Genomic DNA, 15,799 nt, shown 5'->3' on the forward strand with positions numbered 1-15,799 from the left:
AGGGTGTCATGCTAAGCGAAGTAAGTCAGGCAGAGAAGGACAGATACCATATGTTTGCACTCATAGGTCTAACAGGAGAACAGGAGAAACCTAATGGAGGACAGGGGGAGGGGAAGAGGGAAATAGAGTTGGGAGATGGGGAGGCAAAACCTGAGAGACTTGAATACTGATAATGAACCGAGGGTTAAAGGGTGAGTGGAGGGGGAAGGAAGGTGGGGAAAAAAAAAAAGAATAAACATAAATAAATAAATAAATAAATAATAAAAGAGAAAAGCTACAGGAGAAGATTTTGCAAAACTTAAGATTCAATTATTTGTAAATCTTTTCTATTTTAAAAATATTCACAGAAGCATAATACACATCAGAAGAGTATATATACACTAACGATTCAGCTCACAGAACAAGAGGAGCCAGCACGCAGAGCATGAACAGAACTCTACCAGCCTCCCCGATGCTCTTGTAATCATTAACCAACCCCACTTCCCACCAAGGGTTACCCTTTATTCTGACACCTAATGTGACAGATTAACAACTTAATATATTCTCTTGTGTCTGACTTCTTTTATTCAATGTCTAGTCTGTGAGATCCAGAAATACTGGTGTCCGTAGCTGCTGATCTTGCCACCATTTAGAGTCCAGTGGTGAGAGAACATACCACAATCTATCTTCTACCACTGATAAGTCTTCAGATATTTTCCAGTTTTGACTATTACAAATGACCTGTGAACAATTCTGTACTTAGTTTTTGGTGAACACAGGAGCGGATTTCTATTGAGCATATACTAGGAGTGAGACCTACAGGAATCAGAGCATGCATATATTCAAACTCAATTTACATTTCTATTAGAAGTGTTTGAAAGTTCTAGTTACTCTAGATCCATGTCAATACTTGGTTTCTCTTCTCTTTGGTTCTGAGAGTTTGCACACAGAAAAATAAAAGCCAGCCAGCAGGAAAACCCATTTTCTAAAAGAGAAACCAGTGCCAAAATTAATAAAGATGACTCTTTAAAAATAATTAAAACAACATTTGATATGATACTATGAAATAAGGGTTCTTAGAGAAAACTCTACCTTCACACGTTTTTCTATGAAAAAGTCTAGGGGATTTCACTCAAGCTCAACCTTGAATGTGACTCAAAGCAGCCATCTGTGAAAGGGTACTGTATTTCAAGTTATAGAAACAATGAATGCAGATTAGGACAAAAGGGCTCTACTGTTATGCATATAACAATTAATCCAAATAGAAAGAACTATATCTAGTTCCAGAGTTACCACATAAAACAAAAACAAAAAAAAAAACGCCAAACCAGAGAACATTCAAAGGGTGAGAATGGGAACAAACTCGGAAAGAGTTCTAGATGAGGGAGGGTTGAAAGCATTGCAATTCTGGAAAAGAGAAAACTTAGGGGAAAACAATATTTAATTGGATACGTTTGTGAATATTATAACAAAACAAACTGTAGTTTGATGTAATAGACCTTTCTAGCTTTCAGAAATAATGAAGGAGGGTGCTTTAAAATATAGTGAGCTCTTCAGAGCTAGAAGCATTCAAGAAAAAGTTGAAACAGTATAGGAAAAAATTCCTGCTGAAGTTTTGACTAAATTAACCTTAATGTTCCTCCAACTACAACAAATTAACCCTGAGCAACACAACTAAAAACAATTAGTAGTGAGGCACTGTGGCTGAGTTAAAATATAATTACTAAACCATATTAGTAAAGGTATCCACTACTTCGACTCCATAATATTAGCAAAATAACACTTAAAACCTCTATGTAGTGTAAGTCTGTTTTAAAATATAGGACTTACAAAATGTTTTTTAAAAATAGCAATTTAAAAAAATCAACTCAAATTACTCTAAAAATCATTCTAGGGGGTGCCTAAGTGGCTCAGTCGGTTGAGTGTCTGACTTGGGCTCATGTCATGATCTCACAGTCCATGGGTTCAAGCCGCACGTCAGGCTCTGTGCTGACAGCTTAGAACTTGAAGCCTGCTTCAGATTCTGTGTCTCCCTCTCTCTCTCTCCCCTCCCCGATTCATGCCCTGCCTCTCTCTGTCTCTCAAAAATAAATAAATGTTAAAAAAAATTTTTTTAAATAAAAAATAAAAATCATTCTAATCACTCAATAGCTACTTCATTTATATCTCAATATTGGTGATTTCTACTGCCACTCCTTAGTGGAAATGAATACTGAAGACAGGAATTAATCTGATTCTTGGAACTTGGGAACACTGAGGCTTTTCAAGCAAAATGAAAAAGATCTTCTCAAAGTGGCAAAGTCTATCTAGGGAAGGAAAAGAAACAAAGGAAAGAGATGTCAGCACTGTAGACTATCCATCCATAGAAACAGTATCTCTGACAAAGTCTCTATTTTACTCTAAGAAGAGAAAAATGTAGCAAAAGAAAACAAAACAAAGTGAACCAAAAAGCTCCTATAGGACAAACTATAATTTATCTACAATACATAAGATTCAAACACAAAATGTATTTAGAGAAACTGCTGAAATTATAACAAGCCAAAATAGAGAGGGAGAATGCATGAGCAAGTGCCTAAATGGCTGTTACATAAGAAACAGGATTTTCAGTTACCAGCACAGGTAACTTGACAACGCCACTGATGTCTGGTCAGGTAAAATAGGTAGAAATGTCTTTCAGTCAGTAATCCAAATGTTTCCCTTCCTTACATTCCCTCTGCAGTTCAAAGATGCTGAATCTCAACCAAGGTAAGCACAATCTTTCCGTTAAAAACAGGAGGGCCTGGCATCTTAACTTTAAGACAAATAAGAAAATGTGATTAAGTAGTATATTACTTCTTTAAATGTCAGGACATTCTTGTATGTATTAAGATCAAATTTTATCAGAGAATTTAGGTTTAGCTTTCAATTTCAAAACTGCTATACTTAATTTGTTTCAGCTGTAAATTTAGAAACAAGAAAGGCAACAGAAGTATCCAGGGACTCGCTAAAGACCTGAAGTAGCTTTCTTTCTCAAAGTTCTCTAAAAATAATGTCATCGAGATGAGAGATTTTTCATGTTTAACTGCTAGGAAAAGCAGTATTTCGTCTGAATAATTGGTATCTTCTATCTGTGTCTTATCAATCGTATAAATGAGTACTTCCTCTTTGGTATGGCAACCAGAAACATCAAAACTAAATCTTTAGTTTTCCTGTAAAAATTATGGAATAACTTAATAGTGTGTATCCACTATCCTACACTTTTCCACTCTTCATACTAATTCCATTAGCTACTTTTTAAAACTGTTGTCTACTAAAATTCTAAAACCTAACTTCAAATCCTCTTTTACACTAGTCAGATAATAAACACCAGCAAAAAATAACTAATGTCATCTCTCCTAAAAAGAAATCAAAATTCTAGAACTCGAAAGAAAAGCAGCAGTAGTGAGCAAATATTTACTAAGTGGCCATGGCAAAAAGCTTTCTAACTGAAAAGAAAAATTAAAAATTATATCTGTCCCAATTTTCTAACCTAATCTTTGAAAATACTCCCCTTTATACCTTCTTACCTTTCACGTTAACACTGTAAGTGATGAAGCATCTTCCCTATCACTAGAAAAAAATTTTAGGGGACAGGATCACTTCAAAACAAGGCAAAAAGTAAAAGCTTGCTTCCTCCACGGAGGTGGAGAGCGTCATTCCGGTCACTGTCCTGGCACAGATTACACACTGTGAGACCGGAGCGGAAACAGCAGGCAAAGCAGACGTGCAGAGGCTGTTCTGTGACGGCAGACGGAGAGCCTGCTTGTCCTGCCATCAAATGCAGAGTTGTAGTGTCAACTGCGGAGCTATTCTGGACTCTAGCAAAATAACGGCTTTCCTACCTGCTCTTTTACAAGTGCCTTTTCCATTCATTAGTGGTAATATATTTACTACTCCAAGGGCAGGTCATTTGTCTTTTTCTGGGGTAAAGAGGATGAGGATGATTTTGTAGTAAGTGTTTTTAAATGAGTTCTATGTGGCTGAAAAAGCAGTGTAATTTCAACAAGTCACCTTTGTAAAATGGGAAGTTACATGAGTAATTTAGAGATTCCTTGAATTTTTCCAACAGCATTTTCTTTTCTCTTACCTGAGAGGAAGATTCTAAACCAATGATAATTGGGACCAAAAATATATCTAAAGATCTGATTAGATCTAAGGCAATGCCTGGGAATTTGCATTCCTCCCAAGTTTCCAGGTGACACTGATGCTGCTCGTCTGGAAATCACACTTTGAGAATGGTGCCTTAATGCAGCAGTGAGTTAAAATAATACCTTGACTAAAAGGAGTTTATAATGAAGCTCTGGCACCCTACTCCAAAACGCAGAATCATGATTCAATCTGATGCCTTCTAAACTTTTAAAAACCAAGTGCCCTCAAACATAGTTCCCTGTACTTAAGTTAATACAAATGTTACTGGGCACAGTGAGTAAAATACTAAGAGCCTTGAGAGTAAGTAATCCTATTTGCCTAAGGGAATAATTCAAAGCAAAAACCTTGTCTATGCCAAAATATTCGCTCAACATGACTTACGATCTCAAATGCTGGAAAATGTACAAATGCCAAACAACTGGAAAACAATCGTGCAAACTATACTGAGTAAATGAAATATTATCTGACTATAAAAATGATAGAAAAGTGGAGACAAAGTATTTAAATAAAAAAGTAGAACACAAAACTGTTCATAACAGCATGTTTACTGATGAAAAAACACAAGTAATCTCAGCAGATGTAATACTTAAAGAGGTAATTAAGGCACAATATTTTTATATGACATTCAAAGGAAATCAAAATATTTTATAAAATATTTCAAAGTAGTTGCTGGTCTAAGGATTATAGCAACCATATAACCCATTGATTTTAATGTGAATGAAGTATTTTTAAATAATATTAAAAGTAGAAAAATGATTTAAAAATTTCTTTTAAATTCTCAAAAAGTATTTCTTCAAAACTGTAATCTTAAGAAAGGAAACAGTGACTATGTTGGGCAGAGCTAGTAAAATTTCTTGAAACAAATATGCAGATAATTGGAACCAAATAATCCAATTAAAGTATTCTGAAAAAAATCCAATAAAATGGGGAAAGTATAGCTGTTAGAAATATCAACTTTTAAGGTATAAAACTTACTGTTTTGATTCGTTGTGACAGACTTCCAAGGTTGGGTCATTATAAATAAAAGCAGCTTCTAAATCGTTGATCCTTACTCTGTATATTCTACACTGTTTGCTGTTCAACTTGATTCTATTCAAGTTTGCAACTGTGGGAAATATAGTCAGTTCCACAAATCCCTGCAAAGATAAAGGATAATAACTTCATTATAATTATGATTGGGAGGTTTTAGAATATTTTTCTTTCTACTCCTTATATTTACTCATACTACTATTTCCACTACACTCCAAGACTGACTCCCAAATAGCTACAAACATATAAGGGCTCTTGGAGTATCTTCATTTCAAGCATCGTTGGCCTAATGAATGAACAGGCATGAAATATATATACTTCATCTTCTTGGTGATTCAAATTCACCATAAGTGAAAACTAGACCATCGGCCAGAAAAAGTATAAGGACTCACTCCTCTCAAATACAAAGATTTCTAGACAGACTGGAACTCAAATAGGGAAGGGAAAAAAAGAGCAGAAAGAGAATCAAAACCAGGTTGGTGAGTAAAAAGAACATGGCCTTCCAAAACGGGAATCAAATGGGAAAGATGGTCAACGGAAGATGGCATATATGTCGGTGGTTTTAATATAAAGGGTAAAAAAGCGGATGTCCTCAAGTATGAAATATGGGAGGGAATGAAATAGTAGCATTTCAAGGGCTGCGAACTGAGCAGCAAAATTTAGAAGATGAAATGCAACAGGCATAGTGAAGATGAAACAGAGGTAGCAACCACAGAGGGCTCAAGTATCACAATTCTAATGGCTACTGTTTCGTAAGCACTACTGCACACCAGACATTACACCAGATACTTTTACATGTTCTCTATAATCCCACTAACAACTGAAAAAAGTACTACTTTATGCTTTTACGGATAAGTTAACGAAGTTAAGAAAATTATGTAACTAATAAGTGGAGAACTAACATTCAAACCTACATCCAAATTATTCCAGTGGAGTCCTACTATATCATGTTTCTTGTACAGGCTTTAAATAATATGCAAGAATTCTTTTTATAAAACATTCAGCTCAGCTTCCCAAAAGCATAGAGATTCTGCAGCCCTTTTCCCCTCTGCTTCCCAAGAAAGAAGAGAGCCATACATCCATAAATTAGACTAACACAGATCCACGTGGTAGCAAATGAGAACAGAAAGAGCAGAGGCCAAAATACTGTTAATGAAAGCTCTGTGTTTAAAGGTGTAAACTATTAGCAACTGGCAGGGAAAAGACCAAAATACTTTTAGTTGGCCTATCAGCAATCTAATGACCAATCTACACAAACAAGCTTGGATCAGCTGAAAGCAAGCAAACAGAATCAAAACAGTGGCAAAAGCGTACTATAATAGAAAAGATTATGGAAAGTGCTTTAAGTCAATGATTAGCTTACATGGGTGGGACAGAAGAACAGGACTTGGTTTCTCCACTAAAGTTACCAATAATAAAACAGTGAATGGAGTATATTTCACAAAGACAGGGAAAGCGCAGTCTCCCTGTATCATCAGGTCTCTGACACCACCTAGAGTCCTAACCTGTATCTGCCAGCAACATTCAGACCCATTAACTTCCACGAGCCTCCACTCTCTGTCACCCTTGGCCACTGGCATTACTGCCAGCTCTCTCGGTCATCTAACCTCTCACTTACTCTCTTCTGTCTGCTCCTTGTTCCCTCCCAACCACTTCACAGCTGACCACCTTCCTATCCTATTCTAAATAACCTCTCCTGTGCCCTTCAACCTTTTCAAAAACTCCTTCTTCTCTACCTTCTAACCTTAGATGAAATGTCTCTTGAAACCCTTTTTACAAGAAGCTACTTATTCTTTCATTCACTATAAATTAAGAGAGGGGAAACAGAAATCTTTTAGTTTCATATGCTACCCTAGGCCATTCACAGAATTTTATATAGCATATGCTATAAAAGTAAGGGCAGTATAATGTCATTATTAAATGTATGGCTTACAGGGTGCCTGGGTGGCTCAGTCGGGTAAGTCGGACTCTCAGGTCGTGAGATTGAGCCCTGTGTTGGGATTCATTCTCTATTCCTCTGCCCCTCTCCCTCACTCATTCTATCTCTAAACTAAACTAAACTAAACAAACAAAAAAGTATATGTTCTGGAGGCAAAGTGTCTGCATTCAAATCCAAGCTCTACCACTAATTGAGTGTATGACCTTGGGTCACTTACCTAGCTCTCAGCATCTAGTTCCTCATCTGTAAAACAAGTACCTACCTTCTGGTGGTTTGACAACTGAGCAATACATGGAAAGCACTTAAAATCACAGCAGGCATCCAATAAATGCCTACAAAAGGTTTTTATTATTCTTTTCTATTTCTTTTCCTTTATAATCGTCCCATACGGGTCCACCACCCTCTGTTTCTCTTCACTACTATTGCCTGAATTCCCCAACGTTCACTGGAGGCTCACACGCTCCGTTTCTAACCCATCTCGGCCATAACTCTAAGTGATCTGAATGTAGATATATCTGATCCATACAGTAACCCCGCTTCAAACTTCCTTGACTTTAATTCATACAATCTTCACTTCTATTACAGGACAGCGATCAAGATCACACTCCAAAAGATACATCATCACTACTCAGAATTACTCCCATGCTGACATTTTCAACCTGAGTGACCACAATGCTTATCCTTCTGCCCCTCTTATTACTTCTCCCCCAGTCTTCCTGTTCAACTACATGAAGTCCCCCTGCTCCTGGACTTTCTCCAGTTTCTTACTACAATCCTTTCTGCATTTTTATGGCTCCTTTCCTCTCTATTTACTGCAGATCCTTAATTGCAACCCCTCTTATGCCGACTCTCAATTCTCTTGCCCTCCAGCTAACGTAGCTAGCTTTCCCTACTGTTCAAAAATCATCTTCCACTGGTCGCCACTCTGCAGTATTCTCAAAAATCCCACTCTATTAACTACCCAATCCTATAATAACATTTTTCCCTGTGCCTATAAACATGTTCAAGTCCCACATATCATTCTTTAAAATCTTGAGATCTACATCATACTCAAATGAACAAAATTTTGCCCTTGTACTGGGGTTATCTTATATTGATTCTGAAGTGACAACCCCTAGAGTCCCAAAACCTCACCACAGTCTAGTAGTCATACTGGAAGTCTTTGTAGGTCAAGTACTAAAGGGGATAACAGCCCAAGTCTATTTCAGAGTAGGACTCATGCTTACCTCTCCATTCCTAGAAAATACAGTATATATTTTAGTCATCGGTAAATCCCCACACTTGCTCTCTCAGTAGTGTAGTGAGGCCTACTGTGAAAGGGCTAAGTGGATACACTGGCATGTCCATTTCCCTTCCCCAAGACAGTAAATCAAAGCAACCAGACATCCCTTGAGGACTGCAGAGATTAGTGCCCTCTAATATTTGAAAGATGCTTACTACATCTTCATTTAACTCACTTATTTGGCCAATGCAAAAGTCAAAGTTTTGAAGAATGATGGTGAATTATCACAAATCTGTCAATCAAAACCACAGTTATAGATGTAGTAGTTTACTGCAGCAAATCAGCACAGTTCTTGGTAACCAGTATCGTAGCTAATTAAGAAACAAATCCTTTTTTTCCAAAAAAAAAAAAATTCACACAGGTTGCCTTCAAAACATCAGAATGGCTTCACTGTCACCTAATAACTAAACACTACACTAACTCACTTGTTCAATCAAAACACAGTCGAAAAGTCCCTTGATTCCAAGATAGCCCATAACAAATTATACTAGTATATTATATTGACAACATTATGCTAACTGGACCTGTTGGGAAAGGAAGAGGAAGTTCTCCAAATGTTTTAATAAGAAACACGGAGGGCAGAGGATGAAAGTTAAATCCCATTAAAGTTCAGGGTCCTGTCACATTAACAAAGCTTCTAAGGTTCCAGTATTGTGAGGCATATAAAAATATTCCTTCCAAATGAAAAATAAGTTGCTTCATTCTGTACTGCTCACCAAGGTGGGGAGGAGGAGGAAGGGACACAAAACTTGGTGGGTTTCTTTGAATTCTGGAGGCAATATATGCATTTGGGCATAGCGGCTACTAGACAAACTATTATGCTGTCAGCTTTGAGAGAGGTCCAGAACAAGAAAACGTTTTGCAGCAGATCCAAACTGTGGCTCCAGCTGCCCTGCTATTTGGGCTTTATGACTCAGTGGATCCTATGATATTTGAAATGCCCATTGCAGACAAGGATGCTATACAGACTCTGGCTTTTTCTAATAGAATGACAGTACAAATTTCTAATGTTTGAGAAAAGACCACAACCTCTTTGGTCACCAATTACATTCCATTTGCAAAGCAACTACTGGTTTGCTACTAGACCCTTGAGCAGAAACCGAACACATGGCCATAGGACTCCCAAAGACTATGTTAGCTGAAACGACCATGATGAACTGTAATACAAAGCTCTGAAAAACAAAACTGGGCATGTGCAGAAGTTTTTCACTTTTAAGCAGACAACACATCTGAACCAGGCCCAAGCAGGTTCATAAAGTACAGGCAACAGCATGAGCAGGTGCTCAGAATCCATTAAGACTTCCTCTACTGCTTCTCTATCTCTCCCTCAACTTACATCCCTGGACTGAAGGAGAGTTCTCTTTGCAGTTAACAGAACAGAACACAAGCCTGAATTATAAATAAGTGCACGGGATGCTAGGACCAGCTGGAAGTGGATGGAAGCTGCCATCAGAATGCCACTGAAGTTGGGGTGCCTGGGTGGCTCAGCCGGTTAGGCATCCAACTTCGGCTCAGGTCATGATCTCGTGGTCCGTGAGCTCGAGCCCCACCTCAGGCTCTGTGCTGGCAGCTCAGAGCCTGGATCCTGCTTTAGATTCTGTGTCTCCCTTTCTCTCTGCTCCTCCCCCACTCATGCTCTGTCTCCTGTCTCTCCAAAATAAATAATTAAAAAAAAAAAAACCAACAGAATGCCACTGGTCCTGGAAGACAGTGGAAGAAAGTCCTACAGCAAACAGACATTGGGAAATATGCCTGGCTGTACACTCTTTGCAGAAGTAGAGATGACCTGAAGTACACAACTACACTGATCCTTGAACAACTGCTAATAGGTTCATTAGGAACCTGGGAAGAACAAACTTAAAAGATTGAAAATAGAAGATGGTAGAAGACATGTATTAATGGATTTCTCAGAACAAGTATAATGGGAAAATATCCATGCTATTATCATATAAACGACCATCAGAGGGCATCTACAGCAGAAAGGACCCTCAAAAACCAACTGGCAAGATGAAGCAGATGTCAAAGACTCCTTCCCTAGTCACCCTGCTCAATATACCAAGAGGTCATGGAGGTAGAATGGAGGCTGTGCATGAGCGCAACAACATGGTCTTTCCCCCCCCACACTAAGGATGATCTGACTCCCACCACTGCAAGCGCCCACTACCAATAGTAGAGGATCATACTAAGCATCCAATATGGTACTGGAAGGACCAGTCAATCACTTCGTAAGAGAATGACTTATAACACAGCTCACATCAAGAACATGATATGTCCTTACAAAAACAGACACATATTCTACATTTTCCTTCTCTAACCACAAATATACTTACAGAAAATCTTATATATAATTGTATTATCTCATACATACCTCCAACTAAGTATATAGGAAAGTGTTGTGATGGGTTCTAACATACAAAATTTACTAGTTTTATCTTGTACCCAATCATCCAGAAACAATGGCATGATCAACTGCTCAAGGCTTAGTTACTGCACCAATTAAAAGACGACAAGGGGACGCTGTCTTAACCAGTGGACATCTCTCCACAGACTAGAGCCATCTCTCCATAGCCAAAATGGATCTGCGAACCAAAAGGTAAAAGTTGGAGCGATGGTTCTCACTATGACATCAAAAAAAAACACAGAAGGAATTTTTGCTATCTTTGTACCCTTGTGTTTGTTCAGTATGTTTGGCCAACAGAAAAATGCATCCACCAGGGCACATAATCATGGTTCCATTAAACTGGAAGCTGAGACTGTCACCTGACCACTTTAGCTTCCTCACGTTATAGAGGCAACAGGGGGTAACTATACTGACTGGAATGACTAAAGACTGGACAAACAAAAATGCAGATCCTACAGGAATGAAGGTCTAGGTCAGACCAATAGAAATGTTGGCAGAAGAAAAAGGAAAAATGGAATAGGTGGAAAAATAACACAGTTGTGTATACCAATTTTGGCCTTGACGCCTGCTGAAGAAAACAGTGGCTCTCACGATTAAGTTTCACATTCTCTTACCCACTTTTCTCTCCACTATTTTGTATGAAAGATCCTGGTGGTAGAGCTGAGTTGCCACATCCTCGTGTGAATTCATTAGGTGAGGGACTGGCACACTTTTCCTTAAAGGGTCAGATAGTAAGTAGGTTTTGTGGGCCACATAGTACTCAAAGTTGCCACAGATACTCAGCTTTGTGAGTGTAACTCCAAAGCACTCTAGACAATATATAAATAAATGGGTGTGGCTGTGCTCAAATAAAACGTGCTACAAAAATAAGTAGTCGGCCATTGCCAACCTCTGAGATAGTGGGTAAGACTTTGTCAAGTCCCCTGTGTTGGGAACACTAACTTTTCATGTCAACAAAAAACAAGGAAGGATGGTTTGGAGACAAAATGGGTAGAGTATTCTAGATATTCTCCTTTTCCCCCTCCTAATCCATTCCACACCCCAGGAGTTGTATTACCTGGGCACCAACTCTACAGCTTCTGGTTGGGGTAGTCAAACGGGAAGCACAAGGAGCAAATTGGAGAGGGGAAGGAAAGTGAGCCCATTACATTTATCCCCACAGGTTCCTCACTATCCAGATCCAGCTAAGGGAGGCAGTAGCTTCATTCTTCTACCAGAGGCCACAGCCGTAGGATGACTCTGCCAGCTAATATAAGTTCTAGTAACTTCTCCCTTCCTTTGTTCTTTCAGAGTTAGAAGTAGTACCTATTCCTTGTTGTTCACCTAGTGTGTCCCATCATCTCTTGGTTTCTCTTAACCCTATTTCTTCTAAACAGTCTTTTTACTACTTTCCCTCAATTAACCTACATAAATATGCCACTTATTTCCTTGTGGGGCCCTAAACCATACACCATCCAACCAATTTTTCTAGTGGGAAATCCAAAAATCATTCACAACTCCTTCCTAACATCCTCAGTAAAAGTCATCTGCAATTCCTTTTCATCTCTCAATTTGGTAGGAGCAGAGAAACAACAGACAGAAAGGAACTACAGGTGACTCTCAGATCATCTATAATTTAAAAATGGGGGTGCCTGGGTGACTCAGTCACTTAAGCATCAGATGCCGGCTTAGGTCATGATCTCGCAGCTCATGAGTTCGAGCCCTGAACTCACTGCACCGACAGCGGGGAGCCTGGAGCCTGCTTTGGACTCTGTGTGTCCCTCTCTCTTTGACCCTCCGCCACACACACACACACACACACACACACACACACACTCTCTCTCTCTCTCTCTCTCTCTCTCTCTCTCTCTCTCTCTCAAAACTAATACTAAAAAACACATTTTTAAAAAATGGCTCAATCAGGGGCCCCGGGGGGGGGGGGCTCAGTCAGTTGGGCTTCCGACTTCAGCTCAAGTCATGATCTCATGTCTCATGGGTTCCAGCCCCGCGTCGGGCTCTGTGCTGACAGCTCAGAGCCTGGAGCCTGCTTCCAATTCCGTGTCTTCCTCTCTCTCTGCCCCTCCCCTGCTCACACTGTGTGTGTGTCTCAAAAATAAATATACATTTTAAAAAAGGCTCAATCACTTGCTAACTTTACAGCCTGAAGGAAGTTATTTAGTCTGCAGTCTTTCAGCTGCTTTAATTATAAAAATAAAGATTAAATTAATATCTATTTCAAGGGGTTATTGTGAAGATTAAGTGAGGTCATACATATTGAGGGCATACATAATATATACTCAATAAATGTTCACTGTAATTCAGTGAACTGTACCACTTTATTTCTTTACTTTCACTATTGTTATCTTCCTTCAAGGCTTAAACTCACTAATTCTATCTTCCCTACACAATCCATACGACACAACACACCTAAAGTATCGTTCTGTGAAGTACAAGGTAAACACAGGTTTAAACTACACAAGACCACTTATATGTGGATTTTGTCCTGTTAAATATAGTGTAGTTCTGTAAATATCTTCCTTATGATTTCCTTAATAACCATTCTTTCTCAATCTTATTATAAAAATACAGCATTTAATAAGCATACCAAAGATGTGTTTATCCACTTCATGTTATTGGTAACACTTCTGGTCAACAGTAGGCTATTAGTAGTTCAGTTATACCCATATTTTTGAATGTGCTGGGGATTGGGACGCCAACCCCTACATTGTGCAAGGGTCATTGGTAATTGTATGTAAGAAATACTGGTTGAGAAATTTCTTAAATGAGGACATGGGACTTATGAACCTTTAAGGATTCTGTAATTCCTATGAAGAGGTTCCATTTTTTTTTTTTGCCTATACAGTTTGTCTTAAATAAACATATGAATACATGGGTAACAGTTTCTGAAGGAATTTCATTTCCTCAGACACCTGCAAACAGCTAAAATTTTGTCTCTTTAATATAAGTTACCCCCAAATTAAGGACTTAGGTAGGCAAAGACTTCTATATACCAAGGGTATATATGCAATGTATACAATGTATACAATATATACAATGTATACATGCCAAAGGGAAGGGGCAGAAGTAAGATTTCAAACACCTGATCTAAAACTTTACAAAGCAATCCACCTAAACCAGGTCAGCCAAGAATCATAAAACAAAACTGGCCTCTTAGCCGCCAAGTCAAGTCGATGAGAGCGCTAACCTTAATTTTTTTTCACATTAAGAAATTTCACTATGGGCTTATTCTTGTTTCTTCCACGATTCTAAAATGCTCGGTAATACAGACTTTCACATCCCACAACTGATTAAATGGAATAAAATGTAACCCTGGGGTGGGAGGGGAGGGAGGGAAGAGTAGAAAGAAAGCAAGAAGGGAGAATTGAGGAGGCAGCCCGTAGAGTGGTAAGGCGATGCACCTTGGAGTCATACATATCTGATCCCGAATCTTACCTTTCTTGAAACAGTTATCTGGAAGTAAAAGTTTCTAAATATCGTAAAGGTGACCTGCGACTGCCTAGAATTGTTGAGAATACACTCACCACAACCGATTTCCTCTGGAAGTTTATGTTGTTGATGCAGACGACCTGATGGGTTGTATATTAAAAAAAAAAAAAAAGGTACTTCTATTATTAAAAGAAAGTGTAATTCTATTCAACTATAAACAAGGAATAAGCAGCTCACAAGAGTTAATCTTTCACTTTAAAATGCTGCACATTAAGGTAATTGCATGTTTTAAACTGAGCAGAATCAATGGAAAAAGATTTCTCTGGGGAAAGAAAGACAGCTAGCAACGTTAAGAAAAAACACAGTCGGGGGCGCTCCTGGGTGGTTCAGTCTGCTAAGCGTCAGAATTCTGACTTCAGTTCAGGTCACGATCTCACGGTTAGGAAGACAGGCCCAGCGTGGGGCTCTGCGCTGACAGCGACGGGCCTGCTTGGGATTCTCTCTCCCTCTCTCTCTCTGCCCCAACCCCCGCTCGTGTTCTCTCTCTCTCTCAAAATAATAAATATCTAAAAGTATATTTTTAAAAAAGAAAAAACCTATTAACCTGAAAGGGACATTAAATCTACTGAACAACACTGTCATTCAAAACCATCTGCGATGTCCAACATACACCATTTCCGTCACAGTGCGTGGGTTCTAGTTTCCTACTAGATTTTCCAGGCTCCCAAAGGAAGCTTCCAGCAATCACAAAGTATGATGAATAAAAACCAAAACTAGAAGAGGAAAGGAAAATGAAAAAATACTTATAATTTATACGGCCTTGGGCTTTCAAAGCCCTTGTCTCCTTTCTTCCTGTTCATTCTGGCGGGCTCAAAACCAGTTGGCGGCATGAAGCGCTCCCACCGAGCTCGGCGTCCCGGTTTCCCGGGGGCTGCGGGGGATCACCGGCCTCCGGCGCCTCCCACTCGTCGCTCCCCCACGCTCGCGACAGTCATGCCCGGCGACCAGGGCCCCCCCGGCGCCCACACCCGGCCCCGGCCAATCCGCCGCTGCCTCGAACTCGCTCCACCGACTCGGCTCCTTTCAGCCGCCTCCGCCGACCTTGTCACGAAGATGCTCTTCTCACCAACCGCGGAGAGCCACTGTCGGCCGACATCTTGCCTCTCACCTCTAACCTCTGACGTGAGCGGAAGTGGGAGGGCGGCGCGGGCGGAAGCCGGAAGTTTTGGGTTAGCGGGCGGAGCTTGCGCGATAACGTTGAGGGTTTTGCTTTTGCTTTACCAATTGTTAAAATTTAGGAAATAGGACACAAACGTATAGTGGTTTGCGATGAACGGGACAGGGGGTTGGTGGAGGTGTTAGGAACTAGGGATGCATGAAACCAGGAGTAAGGGGGTTCCTGCTGGTTTGCTGTGTTAACCGACACCGTGACCTTACTGGGCCCCAGGGAACATGTAATTAGACGCCAGATAGTCTAACTCAAACTCCAGAGTCACTAGGTACTGCAGCCTCAGTTCTTAAAAAACATAACAATAATAATAATTCACACCGATACAAAACATTTATTGAAAAGACA

General features: G+C 39.5%; 1 protein-coding gene across 14 annotated transcripts in view; it reads right to left on the reverse strand.

The window, feature by feature from the left end:
• Window positions 1–15,392, reverse strand: part of TAF2 (TATA-box binding protein associated factor 2) — an 81,973-nt gene extending 66,581 nt beyond the window's left edge. For all 14 annotated transcript variants that reach the window (XR_003903068.1, XR_003903069.1, XR_003903064.1 and 11 more), the window contains exons 1-3: window positions 15,031–15,392; window positions 14,319–14,373; window positions 5,122–5,282 (exon numbers count right to left, since the gene is read on the reverse strand). Coding sequence is in view for 9 of the 14 variants with exons in the window: in XM_029923221.1 (XP_029779081.1) it covers window positions 5,122–5,282; window positions 14,319–14,373; window positions 15,031–15,113 (299 nt within the window). In the remaining 5 variants the exon portion in view is untranslated. The remainder of the gene's footprint in view (window positions 1–5,121; window positions 5,283–14,318; window positions 14,374–15,030) is intronic.
• Window positions 15,393–15,799: the final 407 nt, after the last annotated feature.

The sequence above is a fragment of the Suricata suricatta genome, chromosome 15, assembly GCF_006229205.1.
Source record: "Suricata suricatta isolate VVHF042 chromosome 15, meerkat_22Aug2017_6uvM2_HiC, whole genome shotgun sequence".
NCBI classification, from domain to species: Eukaryota; Metazoa; Chordata; class Mammalia; order Carnivora; family Herpestidae; genus Suricata; species Suricata suricatta.